The 24,223-nt window shown below is 36.2% G+C and overlaps 1 protein-coding gene across 5 annotated transcripts in view; it reads left to right on the top strand.

Annotated features, from left to right (window-relative positions):
- Positions 1-24,223, top strand: part of ANKS1B (ankyrin repeat and sterile alpha motif domain containing 1B) — a 1,169,527-nt gene that overhangs the window by 295,215 nt on the left and 850,089 nt on the right. For all 5 annotated transcript variants that reach the window (XM_068562021.1, XM_068562020.1, XM_068562019.1 and 2 more), the window contains exon 9: positions 19,376-19,519. In XM_068562021.1, coding sequence (XP_068418122.1) covers positions 19,376-19,519 — 144 coding nt within the window. The remainder of the gene's footprint in view (positions 1-19,375; positions 19,520-24,223) is intronic.

The raw sequence follows: 24,223 nt of genomic DNA, 5'->3' as shown, positions 1-24,223 counted from the left end.
GCTATTCGGGGTCTTTTGTGTTTCCATACAAATTGTGAAATTTTTTGTTCTAGTTCTGTGAAAAATGCCATTGGTAGTTTGATAGGGATTGCATTCAATCTCTAGATTGCTTTGGGTAGTATAGTCATTTTCACAATGTTGATTCTTCCAATCCAAGAACATGGTATATCTCTGCACCTATTCATATCATATTTAATTTCTTTCATCAGTGTCTTACAATTTTCTGAATATAGATATTTTGTCTCCTTAGGTAGGTTTATTCCTAGGTATTTTATTCTTTTCATTGCACTGGTAAATAGGAGTGTTTTCTTAATCTCACTTTCAGATATTTCATCATCAGTGTATAGGAATGCACGAGATTTCTGTGCATTAACATTGTATCCTGCAACTTTACCAAATTCATTGATTAGCTCTAGTAGTTTTCTGGTAGCATCATTAGGATTCTCTATGTGTTAGTATCATGTCATCTGCCAAAAGTGGCAGCTTTACTTCTTCTTTTCCGATTTGGATATCTTTTATTTCTTTTTCTTCTCTGATTGCTGTGGCTAAAACTTGCAAAACTTTGTTGAATAATAGTGGTGAGAGTGAGCAACCTTGTCTTGTTCCTGATCTTAGTGGAAATGGTTTCAGTTTTTCACCATTGAGAACGATGTTGGCTGTGGGTTTGTCACATATGTCCTTTATTATGTTGAGGTAAGTTCCCTCTATGCCTACTTTCTGCAGGGTTTTTATCATAAATGGGTGTTGAATTTTGTTGAAAGCTTTCTGCATCTATTGAGATGATCATATGGTTTTTCTCCTTCAATTTGTTAATATTGTGTATCACATTGATTGATTTGCGTATATTGAAGAATCCTTGCATTCCTGCGATAAGCCCCAGTTGATCATGGTGTATGATCCTTTGAATGTGCTGTTGGATTCTGTTTGCTAGTATTTTCTTGAGGATTTTTCATCTATATTCATCAGTGATATTGGTCTGTAATTTCTTTTTTTGTAGTATCTTTGTCTGGTTTTGGTATCAGGGTGATGGTGGCCTCATAGAATGAGTTTGGGAGTGTTCCTTTCTCTGCAGTTTTTTGGAAGAGTTTGAGAAGAATGGGTGTTAGCTCTTCTCTAAATGTTTGATAGAATTCACCTGTGAAGCCATCTGGTCCTGGACTTTTGTTTGTTGGAAGATTTTTAGTCATAGTTTCAATTTCATTACTTTTGATTTGTTTGTTCATGTTTTGTATTTCTTCCTGGTTCAGTCTTGGAAGGTTATACCTTTCTAAGAATTTGTCCATTTCTTCCAGATTGTCCATTTTGTTGGCATAGAGTTGCTTGTAGTAGTCTCTGAGGATGCTTTGTATTTCTGTGGTGTGTGTTGTAACTTCTCCTTTTTCATTTCTAATTTTATTGATTTGAGTCCTCTCCCTCTTTTTCTTGTTGAGTCTGGCTAATGGTTTATCAATTTTGTTTATTTTCTCAAAGAACCAGCTTTTAGTTTTATTCATCTTTGCTACTGATTTCTTTGTTTCTATTTCATTTTTTCTGCTCTAATCTTTATGATTTCTTTCCTCCTGCTAACTTTAGGTTTTGTTTGTTCTTCTTTCCCTAGTTCCTTTACGTGTAAAGTTAGATTGTTTATTTGAGATTTTTCTTGTTTCCTGCGGTAGGCTTATATAGCTATAAACTTCCCCCTTAGAACTGCTTTTGCTGCATCCCATAGGTTTTGGATCATCGTGTTTTCATTGTCATTTGTCTCTAGGTATTTTTTGATTTCCTCTTTGATTTCTTCAGTGATCTCTTGGTTATTTAGTAATGTAGTGTTTAGCCTCCATGTGTTTGTGTTTTTTATGGTTTTTTCCCTGAAATTCATTTCTAATCTCATAGCGTTGTGGTCAGAAAAGATGCTTGATATGATTTAAATTTTCTTAAATTTACTGAGGCTTGATTTGTGACCCAAGATGTGATCTATCCTGGAGAATGTTCCATGCACACTTGAGAAGAAAGGGTAATCTGCTGTTTTTGGATGGAATGTCCTATAAATATCAATTAAATCTATCTGGTCTATTGTGTCATTTAAAGCTTGTGTTTCCTTATTTATTTTCATTTTGGATGATCTGTCCATTGGTGAAAGTGAGGTGTTAAAGTCCCCTACTATGATTGTGTTACTGTCAGTTTCCCCTTTTATGGCTGTTAGTATTTGCTTTATGTACTGAGGTGCTCCTATGTTGGGTGCATATATATTTATAATTGTTCTGTTTTCTTCTTGGATTGATCCCTTCATCATTATGTAGTGTCCTTCCTTGTCTCTTGCAACATTCTTTATTTTAAAGTCTATTTTATCTGATATGAGTATTGCTACTCCAGCCTTCTTTTGATTTTCATTTGCATGGTATATCTTGTTCCATCCCCTCAGTTTCAGTCTGTATGTGTCCCTAGGTCTGAAGTGGGTCTGTTGTAGACAGCATATATACGGGTCTTGTTTATGTATCCATTCAGCTAGTCTATGTCTTTTGGTTGGAGCATTTAATCCATTTACATGTAAGGTAATTATCGATATGTATGTTCCTATTACCATTTTCTTAATTGTTTTGGGTTTGTTATTGTAGGTCTTTTCCTTCCCTTGTGTTTCCTGCCTAGAGAAGTTCCTTTAGCATTTGTTGTAAAGCTTGTTTGGCAGTGCTGAATTCTCTTAGCTTTTGCTTGTCTGTACAGGTTTTAATTTCTCCATAAAATCTGAATGAGATCCTTGCTGGGTAGAGTAATCTTGGTTGTAGGTTTTTCCCCTTCATCACTTTAAATATGTCCTGCCACTCCCTTCCGGCTTGCAGAGTTTCTGCTGAACGATCAGCTCTCAATCTTTTCAGGATTCCCTTGTGTGTTATTTGTTGTTTTTCCGTTGCTGCTTATAATATTTCTTCTTTGTATTTAATTTTTGATAGTTTGATTAATATGTGTCTTGGTGTGTTTCTCTTTGGATTTATCCTTTATGGGACTCTCTGTGCTTCCTGGACCTGATTAACTATTTCCTTTCCCATATTAGGGAAGTTTTCAACTATAATTTCTTCAAATATTTTCTCAGTCCCTTTCTTTTTCCCTTTTTCTTCTGGGACCACTGTAGTTCGAATGTTGGTGCATTTAGTATTGTCGCAGAGGTCTCTGAGACTGTCCTAATTCTTTTCATTCTTTTTTCTTTATTCTGCTCTGCAGTAGTTATTTCCACTATTTTATCTTCCCGGTCACTTATCCGTTCTTCTGCCTCAGTTATTCCGCTCTTGATCCCTTCTAGAGAATTTTTTATTTCATTTATTGTGTTGTTAATCACTGTTTGTTTGCTCTTTAGTTCTTCTAGGTCCTTGTTAAACGTTTCTTGTATTTTCTCCATTCGATTTCCAAGATTTTGGGTCATATTTACTGTCATTTTTCTGAATTCTTTTTCAGGTAGACTTCCTATTACCTCTTCATTTGTTAGGTCTGATGGGTTTTTGCCTTGCTCCTTCATCTGCTGTGTGTTTCTCTGTCTTCTCATTTTGCTTCATTTACTTTGTTTGGGGTCTCCTTTTCACCGGCTGCAGGTTCGTAGTTCCCGTTGTTTTTGGTGTCTGTCCCCAGTGGCTAAGGTTGGTTCAGTGGGTTGTGTAGGCTTCCTGGTGGAGGGGACTAGTGCCTGTGTTCTGGTGGCTGAGGCTGGATCTTGTCTTTCTGGTGGGCCGGTCGATGTTTGGAGGTGTGTTTGGGGGTGTCTGTGGCCATATTATGATTTTAGGCAGCCTCTGTGCTAATGGATGGGGTTGTGTTCCTGCCTTGCTAGTTGTTTGGCATAGGGTGTCCAGCACTGTAGCTTGCTGGTCATTGAGTGGAGCTGGGTCTTGGCATTGAGATGGAGATCTCTGGGAGATTTTCGCCGTTTGATATTACGTGGAGCTGTGAAGTCTCTGGTGGACCAGTGTCCTGAACTTGGCTCTCCCACCTCAGTGGCACAACCCTGACACCTGGCTGGAGCACCAAGAGCCTGTCCTCCACACGGCTCAGAATAAAAGGAAAAAAAGAAAAAAAGAAAGAAGATAAAATAAAATGAAATAAAATAAAGTTAAATAAATTAAATAAAAGTATTAAAATAAAAAATAGAAAATAATTTTTAAGAAAAAAAATTTTTTAAGTGAAAAAAAAGAAAAATAAAAAACGGACAGACAGAACCCTAGGAGAAATGGTATAAGCAAAGCTATACAGACAAAATCACACACAGAGGCATACAGATACACACTCAAAAAGAGAAAAAGGGAAAAAAATATATATCATTGTTCCCGAAGTCCACCTCCTCAATTTGGGATGATTCGTTGTCTGTTTACTTATTCCACAGATGCAGAGCACATTAAGTTGACTGTGGAGATCCAGTCCACTCCTCCTGAGGCTGCTGGGAGAAATTTTCCTTTCTCTTCTTTGTTTGCACAGCTCCTGGGGTTCAGCTTTGGATTTGGCCCGCCTCTGCATTTAGGTCTCCTGAGAGCGTCTGTTCTTCGCTCAGACAGGACGGGGTTAAAGGAGCAGCTGATTCGGGGCCTCTGGCTCACTCAGGCTCTGGGGAGAGAAGGGTACCACGTGCGGGGCGAGCCTGCAGAGGCAGAGGCTGGCATAATGTTGCACCCGCCTGAGGTGCACTGTGTGTTCTTTTGGGGAAGTTGTCCCTGGATCACGGGACCCTGGCAGTGGTGGGCTGCACAGGCTCCTGGGAGGGGAGGTGTGGACAGTTACCTGTGCTTGCACACAGGCTTTTTGCTGGCTGCAGAAGCATCCTTAGTGTCTCATGCCCGTTTCTTGGGTCCGCACTGATTGCCACGGCTCACGTCCATCTCTGGAGCTCGTTTAAGCGGTGCTCTGAAACCCCTCTTCTCACGCAGCAGGAAACAAAGAGGCAAGAAAAAGTCTCTTGCCTCTTTGGCAGCTCCAGACTGTTTTCCGGACTCCCTCTCAGCTCTCTGTGGTGTACTAGCGCCCTTCAGGCTGTGTTCACACAGCCAACCCCAGTCCTCTCCCTGGGATCCGACCTCGGAAGCCTGAGCTTTGGCTCCCATCCCCCACCCATCCCAGCGGGTGAGCAGACATGCCTCTCGGGCTGGTGAGTACTGGTCGGCACTGATCCTCTGTGTGGGAATATTTCCGCTTTGTCCTCCGCACCCCTGTTGCAGCGCTCTCCTCTGTGGCTCCGAAGCTTCCGCCCTCCACCACCCTCAGTCTCCGCCTGCGAAGGGGCTTCCCAGTGTGTGGAAACCTTTCCTCCTTCACAGCTTGCTCCCACTGGTGCAGGTTCTGTCCATATTCTTTTGTCTCTTTTTTTTTTTGCTCTACCCAGGTTCGTGGGGAGTTTCTTGCCTTTTGGGAGGTCTGACGTCTTCTGCCAGCATTCAGTAGGTGTCCTGTAGGAGTTGTTCCACATGTAGATGTATTTCTGATGTATTTGTGGGGAGGAAAGTAATCTCCACATCTTACTCTTCTGCCATCTTGAAGCTCCTCTCAGAGTCTGATTTTTTAGGCTTCTTTGTCATTGATTCTGAGAGCTACCCAATATTTACATAACTGTATTTTCTGCTTTATTTAACCAGAATCATTTTCTGATATTTGCATCTGAGAATTCTGACTGGTGCAGTAGGCAATGTGAATGCACATTCTGAAAGCTTGAAGAACTTCTTTTTTCTTAGAATTAAGAGATTTTACCACAATATGTCTAGATATGGATCTTTTCCATTAATTTTTTGAGGCTTTTGCTGTAGACCTGATGTTTCTTGATTCTGGAAAGTTTTCTTCTATTCTGTCTTTGATTATTTCCTCTGAACCCACTGCTTGGGCTTATTATCTAGGATTAACTGTTTTTAGGCTAGACCAGTGTTCTCAGTTCTTTTGATATACCAAGTTTTCTGACTTCCTTTTAATTTTTTTTTTCCTGTAGATATGTCCAGTTTCTCCAATTTTGTGATTGAAGCAGTAATTTGATTTTATGTAAAATGGGTTTGGCTCTTAGAGACTTCCAAAAATAATTTAAATTTTATAATGCATTCTTCTCTTATTTCAAGGTTTATTTGTGTCTTTGCCTCAACCTTTCCCTTTTCTTTTCTTATCATTCCTTACCTATGTTTCTGTGTTGAAGGTCCCCCAAGACCACCTCCAGGTTTGATAATTCACTAGGAGGACTTGCAGGATTCAGGAAATAATTCTACTCACAATTATGATTTATTACAGTGAAAGACTACACAGAAAAATCAGACGAGGGAAAAAGTGCATGGAATGAAGTTTGGAGGAAAGCAGGCACATGCTTCTAAGGCTCCTCTTCCAGTGGTGTCAGACAGAATGCACTTACTTCTCCGAGCAATGAGTTGTGACAACACTGTGAAATGTTGCCAACCAGGGAAGCTCATTAAAGACTCAGATCCCAGATTTTTATTGGGGGCTAGTCATGTAGACACCCTCTACCTAGCATGTATCAAAATTTGAGACTTCCAGAAGGAAACCAGATGGTCAACATAAATCATTGTTTTCACAAACAGTCTAGGTATGGTGAGTCGCTCCTGTCAGAGTGATGGTGCTTCCTCAGAAATCCAAGTTCTCAGACACTGGCCAAGGGCTGTACTTGTAAGTACCTTAAATAATATATCTCTTGGTGTGAAAATCTCCAGTTCTTCAGTCTGCTTTTAAGTAGCTAATTAAACTTTTAAGGATTCAGCACTCTTCATTGCTTTCTGCTTTCAGCCATGGTGCATACTTGGAGCTATCCTTACTAAATGGGTCACATTAGGAGACAGATGCCACACAGTAATTCACCCAGGCAAAGTTTAACATAAAATGTTAATTAAGCTATGATGGGAGTAATTATAAAGATGTGAAACAACATATAAGTGTATTTTATGGCTGAGGAAGAGTACCTAAGGGAGGACAAATTTGGAAGAGTGCTCCTCTCCACAAGGTTGTGATTCAGACCTCATTGGGGAAGATGTAGTTGCAGCCCACTGGATGGTCCCACTGCTTGACCAACATCACAGGGAGATCTGAAACTTAGGTGGCCCTTCACAGTTGTCCTAGGTGTGGAGGAGGTGGCTGGACTTCAATGACCAGTTATTAGATGCAGGCTTCCCCAGGAAGAGGCTTTGACAGGATGGCACTCCGAGGTTCTGTAAGCGACAGATTTAATGGTATGAGGTAAGGTCTGTTTGGAGTAGCTTGTTTGGTCAGAGTTGTGTGTACTTGAAAGGAGTTTTCAGATGATGGAAATCCATAGCTGAGGAGCAGAAAAATTTTTTTTCTTCTAGATGAAATTAGTTCACCATTAGGATGATCAAGGTGGAACATTGGGGAATGAATCAACAGTTAGCATCTGGTAAATCAGAAATTGCTGACGTTTTGATTGTCCTGGGTTCCTGCCACATTAGTATCCCAGACAGATGACCAACTAGTATGAGTTTAATGCTTTGGCTAGACAGGATATGGCTTAGGCATTTCAATTCAGATGTTTGATCTTGGATCTGGGAGAGTTGGTTAAATGCTGGCAGATGGTAAGAATGTTGCTCAGGCTCCAGGATATTGCCATGTTTTTGAACTTGTCCTGGTGCATTTGGGAGGTTCTTTTTTTATTTAAAAAATTTATCTCAATAAAGAGGTTTTAAAAACACTTAGCATTATTAAGCTGGTTATTAAAGGTAGGTTTTTTTTTTTTAGGAAAACGTGATTTGTTTTTATTTCCTTTGCTAGTGTAAATTAGTGAAATATTTCAATAAAAAAGCATTTACTGGTGCTCTTGAGCACATAATACACAATACATACTACTCTAGATACTAGGAATGTAAATCTAAGTTCGGCATAGATCTCTCCTTTTACCAGCTGTTACCCCTGAGAAAGGATATATTTCAGATAGTAGTATTTATTTTAATTTCACTTTAAATCCACTGGGTCAAAGTTGGGCCTTTAGGTTGAGGATTAACCTCAAAGGTTTGTTTCTGAAGCTTTCATCCAGACTCTCCTTCTGTCAAGTATGCACACAGTCATTTTCACTGTGACAGGCAAAATTGATGAAGATGCATTTAGGATTAGAAAGTAACCTAAATCTAAACTTATCCTGAGCATGAGTCAATTATAAACCAAGACCACAGACCTGGAAAATTGTATCAGGGCTTGTTACAACCTATAAAAACCTAATAAACAATTTAACTTCTCTGCCCTGGAAAACAAACTCACCAGGTATATTTAACACACAGATACACACACAGAAAAACAGATACACAAAACCAATAACAAAAATACCTTCTGTGGAGATGTAATGAGCCTCAACCTTTATCTCATACTGTTTGTGAAAAGTAACTCAATGTGGTTCAAAGACCAGAAATGTAAAAATAGCAATATTAAACAGAAAATATAGGAGACTATTTTTGTGACTTTGGGGTAGGCGTATATTTTTTAGATATTACATAAATATCACAAAGGATGTATGCGCAGAGTATAGAGTATTTTTTAAGAAAAACTCGTAAAACTCTGGACATGCAAATGCTGAAAAATGAATCTAGACACAGACCTTACACTCTTCATAAAAATTAACTCAAAATGGATCATAGACCTAGATGCAAAAGGCAAAACTGTAAACCTCCTAGATGATAGCATAGGAGAAAATCTACATGACCTTGGTTATGGTTATCACTTTTTAGATTCGATACTAAGAGCATGAACCATGAAAGAAATAATTGATAAGTGAACTTCATTAAAATTAAAACTTCTCCTCTGTGAAAGGGTCAAGAGAAAGAAAAGATAAGCCTGGGGTTGGGAGAAAATATTTGTAAAACATATATCTGATAAAGGACTGTTATCCATAATATACAAAGAACTCTTAAAATTTAGCAGTTTGAAAACAAACAACCTGACTAAAAAATGGGCCTTAACAGACACCTCACTTAAGAAGATATACAGATGGCATATAAGCATATGCAAAGATGCTCCATATCATATGTTATGAGGGAAATGCACATTAAAACCACAGTGAGGGACTTCCCTGGTGGCGCAGTGGTTAAGAATCCTCCTGCCAACTCAGGGGACACGGGTTTGAGCCCTTGTCTGGGAAGATCCCACATGCTGCAGAGCAAATAAGCCTGTGCGCCACAATTACTGACCCTGCACTCTAGAGCCTGCGAGCCACAACTACTGAGCCCACACACCACAACGAAGAGTAGCCCCCGCTCGCCACAACTAGAGAAAGCCCGTGCACAGCAATGAAGACCCACACAGCCATTAAATAAATTAATTAATTAAAAAAAAACCAAAAAAACCCCACAGAAAACACAATGAAATACCATTACACAACTGCTAGAACGGTCAAAATACAGAAGCCTGACAACACCAAATGCTGGCACAAGATGTGGAGCTCAAATGTGAAGCAAGAGAAACTCTCATTTATTGCTGATGGGAATACAAAATGGTACTGCCACTTTGGAAGACAGTAACTACAAAACTAAACATACTCTTACCATATGATCCAGAGCAATCTTGCTTCTTGGTATTTACCCAAAGTAGTTGAAAACTTACGTCCACACAAAAACCTGAACAAGGATGTTTATAGCAGCTTTATTCATAATTGCTAAAACTTGGAAGAAACCAAGGTGTCTTTCAGTAGGTAAATGGATAAACTGTGGTACATCCAGACAACGGAATATTATTCAGAACTAAAAAGAAATGAGCTATAAAGCCATGAAAAGACACGGAGGAACCTTAAATGCATGTTACTGCATGAAAGAAGCCAGTCTGAAAAGGCTACATTTTGTATGATTCCAACTTTATGACGTTCTGGAAAGGGCAAACCTATGGAGACAGTAAAAAAGAACAGTGGTTGGGTTCAGAGGGTGAATAGGTGGAACATAGGTCTTTAGGGCAGTGAAAATATTCTGTATGTTACCATAATAATGGATATATATCATTATAAATTTGTCTAAACACTTAGAATGTACAAGAGTAAACTGTAATATAAACTATGGACTTTGGGTGATTATAGTATATCAGCGTAGGTTCATTAATATCAATTGTAGCAAATGTACCACTCTGGTGGGGGATGTTTATAAAGAGGGGAATTTTGCATGTGTAGGGGCATGGGGCATATGGGAAATCTATACCTTCCTCTCAATTTTGCTGTGCACCTTAAACGGCTCTAAAAAGAACAAAGCCATTGTTGAATTAAAAAACCTATTACTATTCAACAGTAAGAAGTCAAATTAACCCAATTAAAAATAGACAAAGGATTTGAAAGGATATTTCACATAAAAAAGATGTGTATGGCCTCCTAGCACAGGAGAAGATACTTAACACATTGGCAGTCACAGAAATGGAAATTAAAAGCACCGTGTGGCAGCACTACACATCTGTTAGAATGGCTAAATTAAGTGTTGCCAAGAATTTGGAGGTACTAGAACTCTAATGGGAATGTAAAATGATACAAATACTTCGGAAAACATTTTGATAATTTCTTAAAAAGTTTAAGATACACTGACCATGTAACCTGACATTTTAGGTTTTTAACCAAGAGAAACAAAATCTTATGTCCACATACCAAATTATACATGAATGTTCATGACAACTTTATTCATAATGGCCCCAAACTGGAAACAACCTAAACGTCTATCAAAGGAAGAATGTATAAATAATTTTGATATATCTATACAGTGGACTACTACTGTGTATTAAAAAGGAATAAACTACTGATACATGAAAAATAGAGATGTATCTCAAACACATTATGCTGAGCGAAAGAAGCCAGACCTAAAGTGTATACATCATGATTCCATTTTTGTGAAGTTCTAGAAAAGACTTGTCTAATAGAGTGACAGAAAAAGATTTCTGGGGCCAGGGGTAGGTGAGTACTGACAGGGAATGAGTATAAGGTAACCATTTGTGGTGATGATTACACAGGTGTATGCTTTTATCAAAAGTTATCAAACTGTACATTAAAAATGGGTGTATATTATGTATGCAAATAATAGCTTAATAAATTTGATTTTAAAAAGAAACTATTTGAAAAATAGTATTTGTTATATAAAATGAACTGTCATGAAAGACAGTTTATTTTCCAAAAGTTGCATATTTTGCCTCTTAGACTAAGTCGCTGAAAAAATAAGCTTGAGTCAACTTTCTAAAGTAGCCTTAACATTTTTGAAATTAGTGTTGACCTCTTGTGCATAAACCTGACATCAGTTTAGACTTCTTTCTAATTTTGCAATAATAGACAGTATTATTAAGCCAGAGTCAGATAAATGAACGAAAGTTTTAAAAGATAATAAGAACATACAAATTGATTGTATTAAAGTAGAATAGCAAACCAAATGCATTCTTCTTTGAAGTTTCCCAGATGATTATGGGAAGAATGTTGGCTATGTAAAGAGGTAGCAGGTGGGGACACAGTGTGTTGGAACTGAGCATTTTAGAGGAATTACGATGAATGTCTCATGTACTATTAAAGAGAACAGCTCTCCTTAATCTATTTTTCAGTATTCCTTGCAACTAAAATACTTGCTTTAATAGCAATTCTGTCTTTCAATAAATGTGAATACTGGCAAATCCCCAAGTTTAAAATATCACCATGCACAGTAATATTATTTTGGTGTGTGGATGCTAGGAGGTGGACTCAGTGTACTTATTGGCATAAAGACTTGTTTTTCTTCTTCCTTCCTTTTCCTTGCAGATATAAATGCATCTTAGGATTCATAGGTGACTGCAAATAAATCTGAGAGAATTTTCGTTTTTCAGAAGACTTAAATATTGCATATTTTGTGAATTTCACTAACTTGGAGCAAATGACTGTGGTGAGAAGATAGTATAGGGTAACATTGGAGTTATCCTCAGAAAATTTTAAGCAGAGGTTTAGTGTTAATAAGCTGATGAAAATATTGTATTTGACACTAGTCTTTCTGAGCATCTCTAATATATGAAACTGTGGCGTGTGATCTCTTTGTCAGGACTGAACTTAAGATAAACGAGTCTTCTGCTTTTTGAATAAAGCGATCAGTGACCTTTATTCGTTTGATCATTGGCACTGTTATAGTTATGGTATAAATGAACCAGCTTAACGTTTTACAATTTCCCTCCTCTCTCAGTGTCCCAGTAAGCCCTTAGATCCCCAACTTTCAAAGCATTATAAAAAATCATTGATATAGCTTTTTTGTTGTTGACTTTCTAATTGACAAAAATTAATAACCCTTGAGTAAGATCACCTGTGTAATGAGATTGGCTGTGCAAGTTTGGAGATAAGGTGTATACTAGAGTTACATTGCTCTGTGTTATAAAAGGTAGAGGAATTTGAAGAGCAGATGAAAAAATTCTGTGGGAAGAAATAGACCCCAAAGGAGATAAAAGCACCCTTCCACCCAGCCATCATCACAAGGAGACAGATATTTGTTGGGGAGGAGGAGAGGTTAAGTTGTGCAATTTAAAGCTTATTCTCCTTCTCCACTGCAGAGTTTTTGGTAGAATCTAAATTGCTCACTAATTGTTGGTAATAAATGCATTCTTTAATGAAATCAAGTAGATGGTGAGTTGTACAGTAGTTTGAATATGGGATGAATACAATGAGGGCAAGTGAATACAGTGGAGTCAGAAGATAAAGGACACTAAGTTCAAGGTTACAGTTAAATTGGTGCCTCCTAGAATTGGTGAGAATGTTCACATTATTAAAATATTTTTGAGGGAAAGCTGATATTCATTCACTCATTCATTTATTCAATCAACACATATGCAATAGAAAGTTCTTTAATGTGCTAAGTACTGGGCTTGTGGTATCTAAACCAACAGACATCTCTGCAGTTATGCAGTTTGTAATCCAGTAAGGAAAGCAGTTATTGAACCAAAGTCACATAAGTAGCTGTAAACATTTTATTTGTGATAATTACTGTAAAAATATCAGGGTGCCGTGAAAGCATGTAAGAAAGGAAACTAATTTTGACTGGGACATCAAAAAGGACTATCAAAGGGAGTGAATTAAGTTCATACCTAGAACACAAATAAGATTAATCCCGATGAAGACAAGAGAAGAGAGTGCTCCAGGAATTTATTTATTAGGATTTGGTACAGTAACAAGTAACAGAAAATCCAAAATAACAATGGCTTAAAAAGAAGTTTATTTCACTCCACTTGCAAAACTTACAGCTGAGCAGTCCAAGGATGGTAGAGCTCATCAGTATAAGGAACCCAGTATTCTTCTATTTTGTTGTTCTACTATGTATGTCCTCTAGTTCCAAGGATCCCTCATGGTCCAGGATGAGTGTGCCAGCTCCAGCCATTTCATTAGCATTCCAATCAGCAGAAGGAGGAAAGGGAGGAAGAAGGACATGCCCCATTACTTTAAGAACACTTCTTATATCCCAGGGTTATAACTTAATAACACGGTCACATGTAGCTGTGACAGAGATTGGGAAATGTGGTCTGTATTCAAAGCAGACATGTGCCCAACTAAAAGTTAGGGTTCTATTACTATAGAAAAAGAGGGCTGGGTGTTCTGTTATATTGGGAGACAACTAACAGCTTCTGGAAGAGAAAACCGTATGTGCTTAGTTATATAAAGTTCTAGATAAGAGAAAGTTTGGTATATTCAAGAGAAAGAGCATAGTGTGTTTAAATGTTATGAGCAAAGGGGAGGAAGAATGGTGGCAATGGGACAAAACTAGAGAGGTAGGTAAGGGCAAATCATACACAGCGTTTTGAATCATGTTAAGAATTTTGAATTTTATCCGAAGAACAATGAAAGACTATGTAATAGTCTTTTCCAGTTTTTAAGGAAAACGGTAACATTTTCACATTCTCATATAAGAAATTTTCTTCTCTGCTCACAATGTGGAGAGTATTTTAGAAATGTTGGAAATGTATAGAAAGTTAAAGTAATAGTACTCTTTGGCATACAATTGCATATTTATCAATTTATTCTGACAAAAGCATCGGACAAGAGTACAAATCTGGAAGGATATGCACTGAATGTTTACATTGGGAATGAGGTTAGGGAAGCTTCACTTTCTCTTTTATAACTTTTTATTTTGAATGATTTGTTTTACAATAAACATGTATTTAAGTTTCATTAAAAATTAATGAATCAATTTCAGTTTTTGAAAAACAAAGACAAAAAGACTTGCTGACTTGCAGTCCAGATTGCTGACTCCTATTCCAAGTGGTCTTCCTTTGTTTGCTCTCCATTTCTGACGGTTGCCTCCTTCCTGGAGTCTGCCTATTTTCCCAGTCCCTTTGCATTTGACAGTTCTATTAGGCTGATTTTCTACTTTTTAATTTGGTTTTTGCATTTCTGATAGGATGAGGGACAGCTTTGTCTCATTCCATCATCCCATTTCTCCACTCACACATTGCTGTCCTATTCACTGGCTATGTCGAGCAGCCTAGGTTTCTGATTTTCCTCCAGGGACCTTTGGACAGGACATGGACATCCTTGGATTTTCCCTTTTCCTACTGTCACCATGTTTCTAAAGACATGCATTCAGGAGTTGAGCAATGGGGATTAAAGAGGCTCTATTGGATCATACCTGGTCCTTGATCCTTTTCCTGAACTGTATACACTTTAGTTGCTTAAACTTAACAGAATTTTAGAGTTAAAAAAAAGAGTTTAAAGGCCATCAATTACAAAGTATAACATAACACAGAAATTCCTTTGCGATATTCTGAATATCTTGAATATTTCTTATCCCTTTGAAGAGCTCTAGTAATTAGAAACTTCCTTCTAATTAGTAGTGTCGTAGAAAGATTATAGGACCCAGAGTCAGAGGACTTGTATTATAATCTGCCCTCATTTGTAGGATGACCTTGCAAATTGAGTAACATTGTGAACCTTAGTTTCTTCACTTGTAAATAGGGATAACTCCTACCCTACTTTATTGGGCTATTCCATATCTGAAAACATTTTCTAAACTATAAACCATATATAATTATTACATAATTATGTTTATATATGTAACATATAGCATAGTTGTTATATGCTATGTATAATTATATAAACATAATTATGTTTAACATAAAATATATGAAAATGATATAATATATTGTGTATAATTATACAATTATATTTGTAATTAAAATATTTATATAAAGCTTCCATGTAACAATTTTAATATTATATATATATATTTCTTATGTACATAATATATATATGTATATATCTCACATCACAAGGGACTTCCATTTCTTCAATGTTAGACTGATGTAATTATTCTAGAAGTATTTTTCGCTGATTGAGCTTAAATTTGTCTCCCCACAGTATTTATGTATTATGACTTTTATCCTCTGAAACAATGTAGAACTTGTCCAGTATTTCTTCTGCATAATTACTATGCATTAACCAGAAAGCTAATAGGCCCAAACTATGAAAATTTAGGTTTATGTTCCGTGGAAGAATTTCCTGGCATCTGGAACTTTAGGAACACAATTGATCTCCAGTAAAAAATTTGAAAGGCATTTGAAATAAAGGAAACTGTGAACTTAAGTGTGTTCATGTAACTTCTTTCCCATATATAATTGAAGGTTATATTTAGTTTGATAAAATCTTTCCCAGGCATCTTTTATTGTAAACCAGTGAAGTGGTAAACTATGGTTGTACACAGCTAACTTCTATACTGACTTTAGGGGGCAGTACTAACCCACTGATAAATTTTGTTATTTCTGCTAATGCTATTGGCAATGGTTAATATAAAATAAAACTAAAATAAGAATAATGAGATTTGTGATACAATTATATACACCTCTTAATGTTAGTAAAATTTTCTAGGTACTCAGATGAAAATGGTAGTTTGAAATTCATTTAATGATTTATTTAATAAATAATTATTAAATTACATTATGCACAACACATTGTAAGAGATACAAATGTGAATACGGCATGTTTACTTTCAGATAACTTACAATTAAGTTGTATTAAGTAAGTTGCGTTTGTGTGTGTGTGTGTATAAAACTCTTTCAGGATGAAGTTTAATAAAAAAAAGCAACATTTATTGTTTATTTTTTATGAACCAGTTGCTGTCAAACAACTACTTTTATCTGCATACAGCCCTATCAAGTAGGAACTGTTATTATGCCTGCTTTGCAGATAAGGAAACTGAGGATTAGTAAGATTATGTGATTTGCTCAGTCACACAGCTTGCAAGTGGCAGAGGCAGAATGTATATCTATTTGTATATCTTAAATGTATGTTTGTTTGACTTCAAGGCTTTTGCTTCTTGCCAAAGAGATGATGCAGTCTATCATCTCAAAGTGTGTGTGAAATAACACAATACACAAACTCTCAGAAAGAGCTATAGACATTCAGAAGAGAGCAACATTATTTCTGTTTGTGGGAAATCTGGAAAAATGTATGTAAGAGGTGAAATCTGAACTGTATTTTGAGGAATCAATGGGATTATAAGAGAATAATAGCTGAAGACAGTACTTAATATTTCCTGAAACCTTACTATGTTTCAGGCACTTTATATTCATTACCTTATTATCAGGAAAAAATTCTGAGGGAGGTACTACTGTACTATTTTCCCGCTGCATAGGTGAGGTAAGTGAGGGGGACAGTGGTCATATCTGATGAAAATCACACTACTAAGTAGGCTAATAAGAGAGTTAGAACTTGAATCCAGGACTAGTTTTAGAGCCTAAACTCTTAATCAGTACAATAGCTATATGGAGAAGTGAGGTGGGGGCATGAACAAAACATGGAACAGATTAGGAAAGGGTAAACAATTCCATTTGGTTATAGTCTGGGGTAAGTAAAATAGAGTAAGAAAAAGAACTGAAAAATAGTTTGACCATGAAACCTTGAAGCCATATTAAGGAATTTTGATATTATTTGCTGTACAATGGGAAATAATTGGAGATTTATGAGCTGGGGAGAGACATAAGCAGAGTTTTTCTTTGTGGAGGAAAAAGAGACAGAGGAAGAAAACTGATTAATCTATAAAATGTTGATAATTCTTAGCCAAGTATGTAATCATTTACAGTGCCATACGTGTCAACCGTGATGGTCAGACCAGTGACTGATCATTAGTTGGTGAAGGAGATGCCCATTTGATCATTCTGTTCATTTTTGTAGACAGCATTGATCAAACATATACATGCTCTAGAGTCAGGCAGTCTGGATTAGAATCCTTTTTCTGTCACTTACCAGCTCTGTGACCTTGGGTTTTACTTGACTTCTCTGTGCCTTAGTTTAGTATTTGCCTGAAAGCATTGTGTGAATTAAAATAATGAATAATAGAGTGTTCAATAGATTGTAGCTATCGTTATTATTGTATCTTACAGACAGTAACTGATTGAAGGACTACTGAAGTTCATAATTTCTCAGTTATTGAAAATTGATAAAGGGAAATTTAAGTTGTGAATACAAAAACCAGTCATATTATGAAGTCTTATATTCTATTTTTAAAAGTAACAGCTTTTGGGGGGAGGTGGGTGCTATTTACAATTCAGTATGTAAACTATCTTTACTAACTTCAGTAATCATGATCTATCAATGTTGTACACTGAACACTACATTCTGAATATTTTTAGACAAACTTATTGTCTTTCCTATTTTTTAAAAAAATTCAGTCTGCTGAGTATTCAGCAGGCTCTTAGAATGTGGAATTTTTCTTCAGTTCTGACAAAATTTCTTGCATTATTACTTTGACAATTTCTTGTCACCTTTACATGAAGCATTCTTAGTTTGATCCCCTAATTTTCTTAACTTTTAACGTCTTTTGATCTTTTGTTCTGTCCTCTGGGAAATTTGCTGTGACTTATTTTCCAGCTGTTCTATTGGATTTTATGCATTTATTTTTGTAGCATTCTGTTCTTGTTTTAGGGATGCAAATATCTTCTGTCTCTCTGAGGATATTATTTATAACTTCTTTCTGTATATTTATTTTGTTCTGTTAAAGCAGCGGTTCCCAACCTTTTTGGCACCAGGGACTGGTTTCATAGAAGACAGTTTCTCCACAGATGGGGGGGGAGGGGGATGGTTCAGGCGGTAATGCGAGCGATGGGGAACGGCAGATGAAGCTTCGCTCACTTACCTTCTGCTGTGTGGCCCAGTTCCTAACAGGGGTCTCTGGGGGTTGGGGACCCCTGTTTTAAAGGTTTCCTTCCAATATGTGGTGATCCTTGTGTTCTTGTTCATATTTAACTAAAAAATTAGGAACTGTTTATGTGAATGGAGTTTGTAGAGAGGGGGCTTCACAGTAGGCATTAAGGCATAGACGCCCCACCATTTTCCTAAATATGTATAGATCACTTTTCTTGAGAGGTCCATTTCTGCAGAGAGGAATATATTCTTGTATCCTACCTGGAAGATATGGACTTAGCTGCCATGTTCTCTAAGACAAATGTGGGAAGGCACTGGTGTAGGTTGAGAATCTTCATTTACTACATAGATGTTCACTTAATTTCATTGTTTTTAACAAGGCACCCCTCGGCTTATTGTGCATAGATTCTTAAAATTCATAATCCCTTTGCTTCAACCTCATGAGAATGTAAACCTCCAATTTCTTGTCAGGTGGTTAAGGTTTAGTTTCTCGGCTGGCTGAGGTGGAGTTTCTATTCTGTTTCAGCTCCACCAGCACCTACACCTTCACAGGTAGTCAGTCTCTCTAATTCTTAGGCCCTTTTGAGGGTGTTGAATCATGAATAGATCTGCTTGTTATCATTCCTCCTTGCAGACACTTTGCTTTCAGTTTTCTCAAGTTTGCTAAATTAATTTGCTAAATCATCTGTTTATCACTATCTAAACGTTTTCTTGATATTGCTCATCTGCTAACATCCCTCCAGTTGTCCTTGTCCTTATGGTTTAGACCATTTTTACAAAAGTTTTGCTGTCATTTAAGTGGGATTTGGGAAGTAGTAAAAGTAAATATGTATGTTTAACGTGGAAGTCCTATTATTAATTTTAAAAGTATTACCCCTCTTATATGTATAATACAAAATTTTATGAAGCTCATTTTTTTTCAAAAAGGAGACTACCATTTTGGTGACATTGTGAAAAAATGGGCTTTTTATCAATTCCTGTTTCAATAAAGTATTTTCATGCTATTTCTCTGATTGCATTAGAAATCATAATATTTTTCTCATTTGTTGCTATTCCTATATTTTCTTGGGTCATTTCCATGTCCTGTTCTTCAATACGAACTTTGTAATTTACCAGTCTTTTTCATCCAGTTTTTTCACTTTCAGTTTTCTTTCACTTTCAACTTCGAGTTGAATTATACATGTTTTTTGGCTGATTCACATGGCACAGCCACATAACTATGGGTAGAATTAAGCTGACTTCTGCTTGCTAACATACACCATAAGAAATTTATGTAATTTAATTGATGTTAAGATATCTAAATGACACTGATAATATATTGGTATAATATAAATTTAATTTCAGAGAACTTCATCTACAATAAATTTGTCACCAGGAGAAGTGGAAGAAGAAGATGATGATGAAAACACTTGTGGGCCCTCAGGACTCTGGGAAGCATTAACTCCTTGTAATGGATGTAGGAACCTTGGCTTCCCCATTCTTGCACAGGTAACGGTTTGCTTTCTTAAGGTACAATAAAACATAAAAATGGTTGCCTATGTTTTTAAGTAAATCTGTTTTCTTCCCCTCTGCAAATCCAATTAGTGTCTTCTTCACTTGTAATTTTTCTTCAGTTGAAGGTCAGTAAAATGCTTATGTAATTAGCTGTACATGTATGCATATGCAAACACATACTCTATATAATAATTTTTTGTGGTTGTTTTATTTTGGTCATGATGCTAGTTCCAGAAAAATTGAGTTGTTTATGAAGTTCTGGTATCTATGATTTGGAAATATTTCATTTAAAAAAATGCTATTTTGAAATTAAATCACAATTTATATTTAAATAATAATAAAAATGATTTAAAAGGTAGCATATGAAAGCTCTTTAAAAGCAGCAGTGATTATTTTTCTTAGCACAATGGAATATCGTAGAATAATGTGTGCCACTGAAGATTATGCACTACAATTCAAAAATGAGACCAGAGCACTAAAACATCATTTACAATTTTGAAATCATTTCACTACTCATTAAGTCACTTTTAATTCTATGGTGTCACCTTCAAATTTTTGTCGTGTACTGTGGTCCGCAAGCCCTTAGAGGAGTTTCAGAAATAAATAAAATAAGCCAAACAGAATTAGGAAATTTGAAGCCACAAAGAAAATATCTCTACATGAAGACGAAAAAGCACTTAATATGAAAAACAGTGTAATGGCAAAGGTATGTATATGTAACCACATAGAACATGAGTGCAAAAATAATCTAGGACAGAAAATAACTCACATCTCAAAAATATTATTTTCTGTTTTGCAACAAATATGAAACAATTTTGTCTAAGAAACCATTACATGTTTTTACATGTATGTCATAATTTGATCACAGCCACCCAAATTCCAATATAAATTTATTGTGACACACTAACTAGGGTAATCAAATCAGCATATAGTACTTAAAGAATCTCTTCACCTTAATATGAACTATTTATAGAACTTTATGACAATTTACACTAACCATTACAGAATTATTATCAATATATACTGGGCTGTGAGATCCATAAAGGTAGAGACTATGTGTTGCTTGCTGTCTACGATCTAATGCCAACATTGTTCCCGGTATGTTGTCAGAATTATGTAGTAGTTGAATTAAATAATAAACAAATGTGTATGTTCTGTAGGGTTTCATTTCTTCACTTAAAGTTTTTACATATAAAGTTTTACCTCATATACAAAAGGGTATATGAGAAAGGAAATTAAGAAACGTAGGTTTTAATTTTATTAATATTCTCTTATCTGCTTAACAATTTACCAATAATTGAATGTTTTTACCTATTTTTTTATTTTATAAAATTAACACCTTTGTATTTTTTATTTTAAAAGTAGAATTCTTATAAAGTAGTAGGGCTCTAAGCTATCAATAATATATGACTGTATCTGGGTTCTCCATTACCTTACTAACATTTACTTTTATTTTTTTAATTTTAATTTATTTTGTTTTATTAGGTTTGGTAGTAGGCTTGGTAGTAACTTGCTTTTGGTTTACAATTTTTAAATATTTTTCTTTGACTGTTTTTCTATGGAGACTTGCATTGCTCCAATAAGTATTGAGTATCACTATTTTAGTAGTTACATTTACCATAAAATGTTTCCCAGCCTGCAGCTTTTTTTTTCCTTAATATTGTATGAGCGTATGTTGTGTAGTTTTTTAAACTATCAAATTCATTAAACTTCTTGGTCTTATTTTTTTTGATTCATTTCATCCAGAATTCCTTTCAACAAATTTCAAATATGGCTCTATATTTGTTTTTAACTTGTTGATATATGGTTTTTCTATGACTTGCCATTTGGCAATAACTCCCATTACTTTCATTATATTTCATCCTGTTTGGCTTGGGGTTTCCTCTGAACCTCTTAATTTTCCTATTTTTAAAAACAATGACCCACTCTTGATATTTGTACATATATATGGCAGGAGAAATCATTATTGTATTAAAACTATTAACTGACATTGTCTGCTTTTTAAATTTATATTTTATAATTACTATGTCAAGTTTAAAAAGTATTCTTATTGGGATTTTAATTGTTACTGCATTAAATCTATAAGTTTACTTGAGATGCAGTATTTTTTTTTAATGTCTTTAATATAACAAATCAAAAGTAGAATTATTTTACCAGTGTTCTAGTCTTCTTTTACTAATGTTCTCAATTTGTGATGGGCTCCCCTTTAACATTTATATGTGTATATATATATATACATCTATATATATATAATTACAATAACATTTTTAGTGTGTGATGGTACAGAACTATAAAATTACTTTATTATATTTCACAACAAAATTAATGTGCAATGGTTGACACACTAGTATAGCTTAATACATTTATAGTTTAAAACTTTGATGTCATGTTGCTTTCTAGGCTTAATTTACCTTGTCCTGCCTCCTATTGGTTGCTTCTGTCCCTGGTTATGTATTCTGGAAGTTTTAGAATTTTCTTTGGCTAATAAATGTAGATCATAGATGGATCGGGATCTTTGAGAGTAATCTTTAGCATTTTATTCTGTCATCTGTTCATTTAATCACAATGTCAAGTGAAGGGAAGGTTACAGATAGTTCAGAGCCTGATTGTAAATCCCTATTTAGTTTTATTACTACCCTTTCCTGTTAATAGAGCATATGTTATTAGAGCAGGGAATCTGAGTTGAGTTGTGTTATGGTGGATGATGTTGCTTTCCTCCACCATCTTAGATGAGATGTCCACCTCTGCACCATGTGCAGCACAGGGCTTTGAGGCTCTTCCTAAAGAGTCAGTCCTGATGGGTGGAGACCCTCTGTTTACCATCCTGTTCACTCATGTAGCCTTCACTCTGTAAGGTTGAGATGAGGGGTCTGGATACTAAGTCTTTAGCTCTTTTGCAACATGCTTGCCAGCAGTCTCTGCTCCTGCAATCACCATACTCATGCTGCCCCATGGGGAGACGCCAACAGCTCTTATTGATGGGCTAGAAGTACCCTCTGAGGACAAGAGGGCTTGCAGTCCTTGCTAACAACAATATTAAGACATGTTGAAAGCAACCACTATGACCATGCTGACTGTACTTCCTCCTGGATCTAGGAAGGCTGCTCTTGCTAGGGCTGTGTTTCTCTTTTGAGTCTGCAAACATGGTTGCAGTCATATGCACAGCGCCAGTGGTGGTGCCTGTTGTTACAATTGATCCTTTTATCAGGCCCTGTAGGCTTTGTAACTGCAGAATTATGTGAACTCTTAAATGCAGTGTAAGTGGGAGGCATGATGAATTCATTCCTCCCCAGCATAATCATAATAGGTGGCCCCAAACACTTCAGGGTTTATGTGAAGGCTCCTGATGCTCACTTGATCCTGATTCCTTCCATAGGAATAGGTAGCATTTGCCTAGGGAAAGACAAGTAAAATAAAGTGAGACCAGAAAGACTGCTCCTTTCTATTCCTATAGCTAAACAACAAGAGCTTATAATAAGAATTTTGAGCTCTCAAGTCTACTCTTCCATTTGATGCAACAGTGCCCCCTACAGTATCTCCACAGTGACCACAATGATCATTCCAGTTTGCTTGGACAGTTTGTGTCAGTGAGAACACTTATTAAAATACACTTTGGTTAGTATTTCTGCTGGTCAGGTAGTATGTGCTTTAATATTTTGATAGCTCCTAGCAAATTGTGCACATCTCACTGTCACTGATGTATACAAAAATCAGTACAAGGCAGTCACGGGGAGACATACATTCTGCAACATGTCAGCTTAGCTGGGTTGGAGTATGTTCAAGAATAGATTGGATGATGAAAATAGAACACTCCCTAACACCATACACAAAAATAAACTCAAAATGGATTAAAGACCTAAATATAAGGCCAGACACTATAAAACTCTTCGAGGAAAATATAGGCAGAACACTCTATGACATAAATCACAGCAAGGTCCTTTTTGACCCACCTCCTAGAGAAATGGAAATAAAAACAAAAATAAACAAATGGCACCTAATGAAACTTCAAAGCTTTTGCACAGCAAAGGAAACCATAAACAAGACAAAAAGACAACCCTCAGAATGGGAGAAAATATTTGCAAATGAGGCAACTGACAAAGGTTTAATCTCCAAAATATATAAACAGCGCTTGCAGCTCAATATTAAAAATACAACCAACCCAATCCAAAAATGGGTATAAGACCTAAAGAGACATTTCTCCAAAGAAGACATACAAATGGCCAAGAGGCACATGGAAAGCTGCTCAACATCACTAATTATTAGAGAAATGCAAATCAAAACTACAATGAGGTATCACCTCACACCAGTCAGAATGGCCATCATCAAAAAATCTACAAACAATAAATGCTGGAGAGGGTGTGGAGAAAAGGGAACCCTCTTACACTGTTGGTGGGAATGTAAATTGATACAGCCACTATGGAGAACAGTATGGAGTTTCCTTAAACTAAAAATAGAACTATCATATGACCCAGCAATCCCACTACTGGGCATATACCCAGAGAAAACCATAACTCAAAAAGACACATGCATCCCAATGTTCATTGCAGCACTATTTACAATTGCCAGGACATAGAAGCAACCTAAATGTCCATCAACAGATGAATTGATAAAGAAGAGGTGGTACATATATACAATGGAATATCACTCAGCCATAAAAAGGAACAAAACTGTGTCATTTGCAGAGATGTGGGTGGACCT

The sequence above is a fragment of the Eschrichtius robustus genome, chromosome 13 (assembly GCF_028021215.1).
Source record: "Eschrichtius robustus isolate mEscRob2 chromosome 13, mEscRob2.pri, whole genome shotgun sequence".
NCBI lineage: Eukaryota > Metazoa > Chordata > Mammalia > Artiodactyla > Eschrichtiidae > Eschrichtius > Eschrichtius robustus.
Note: the sequence above shows the minus strand (reverse complement) of the source record. Positions and strands in the feature narration are given on the sequence as shown.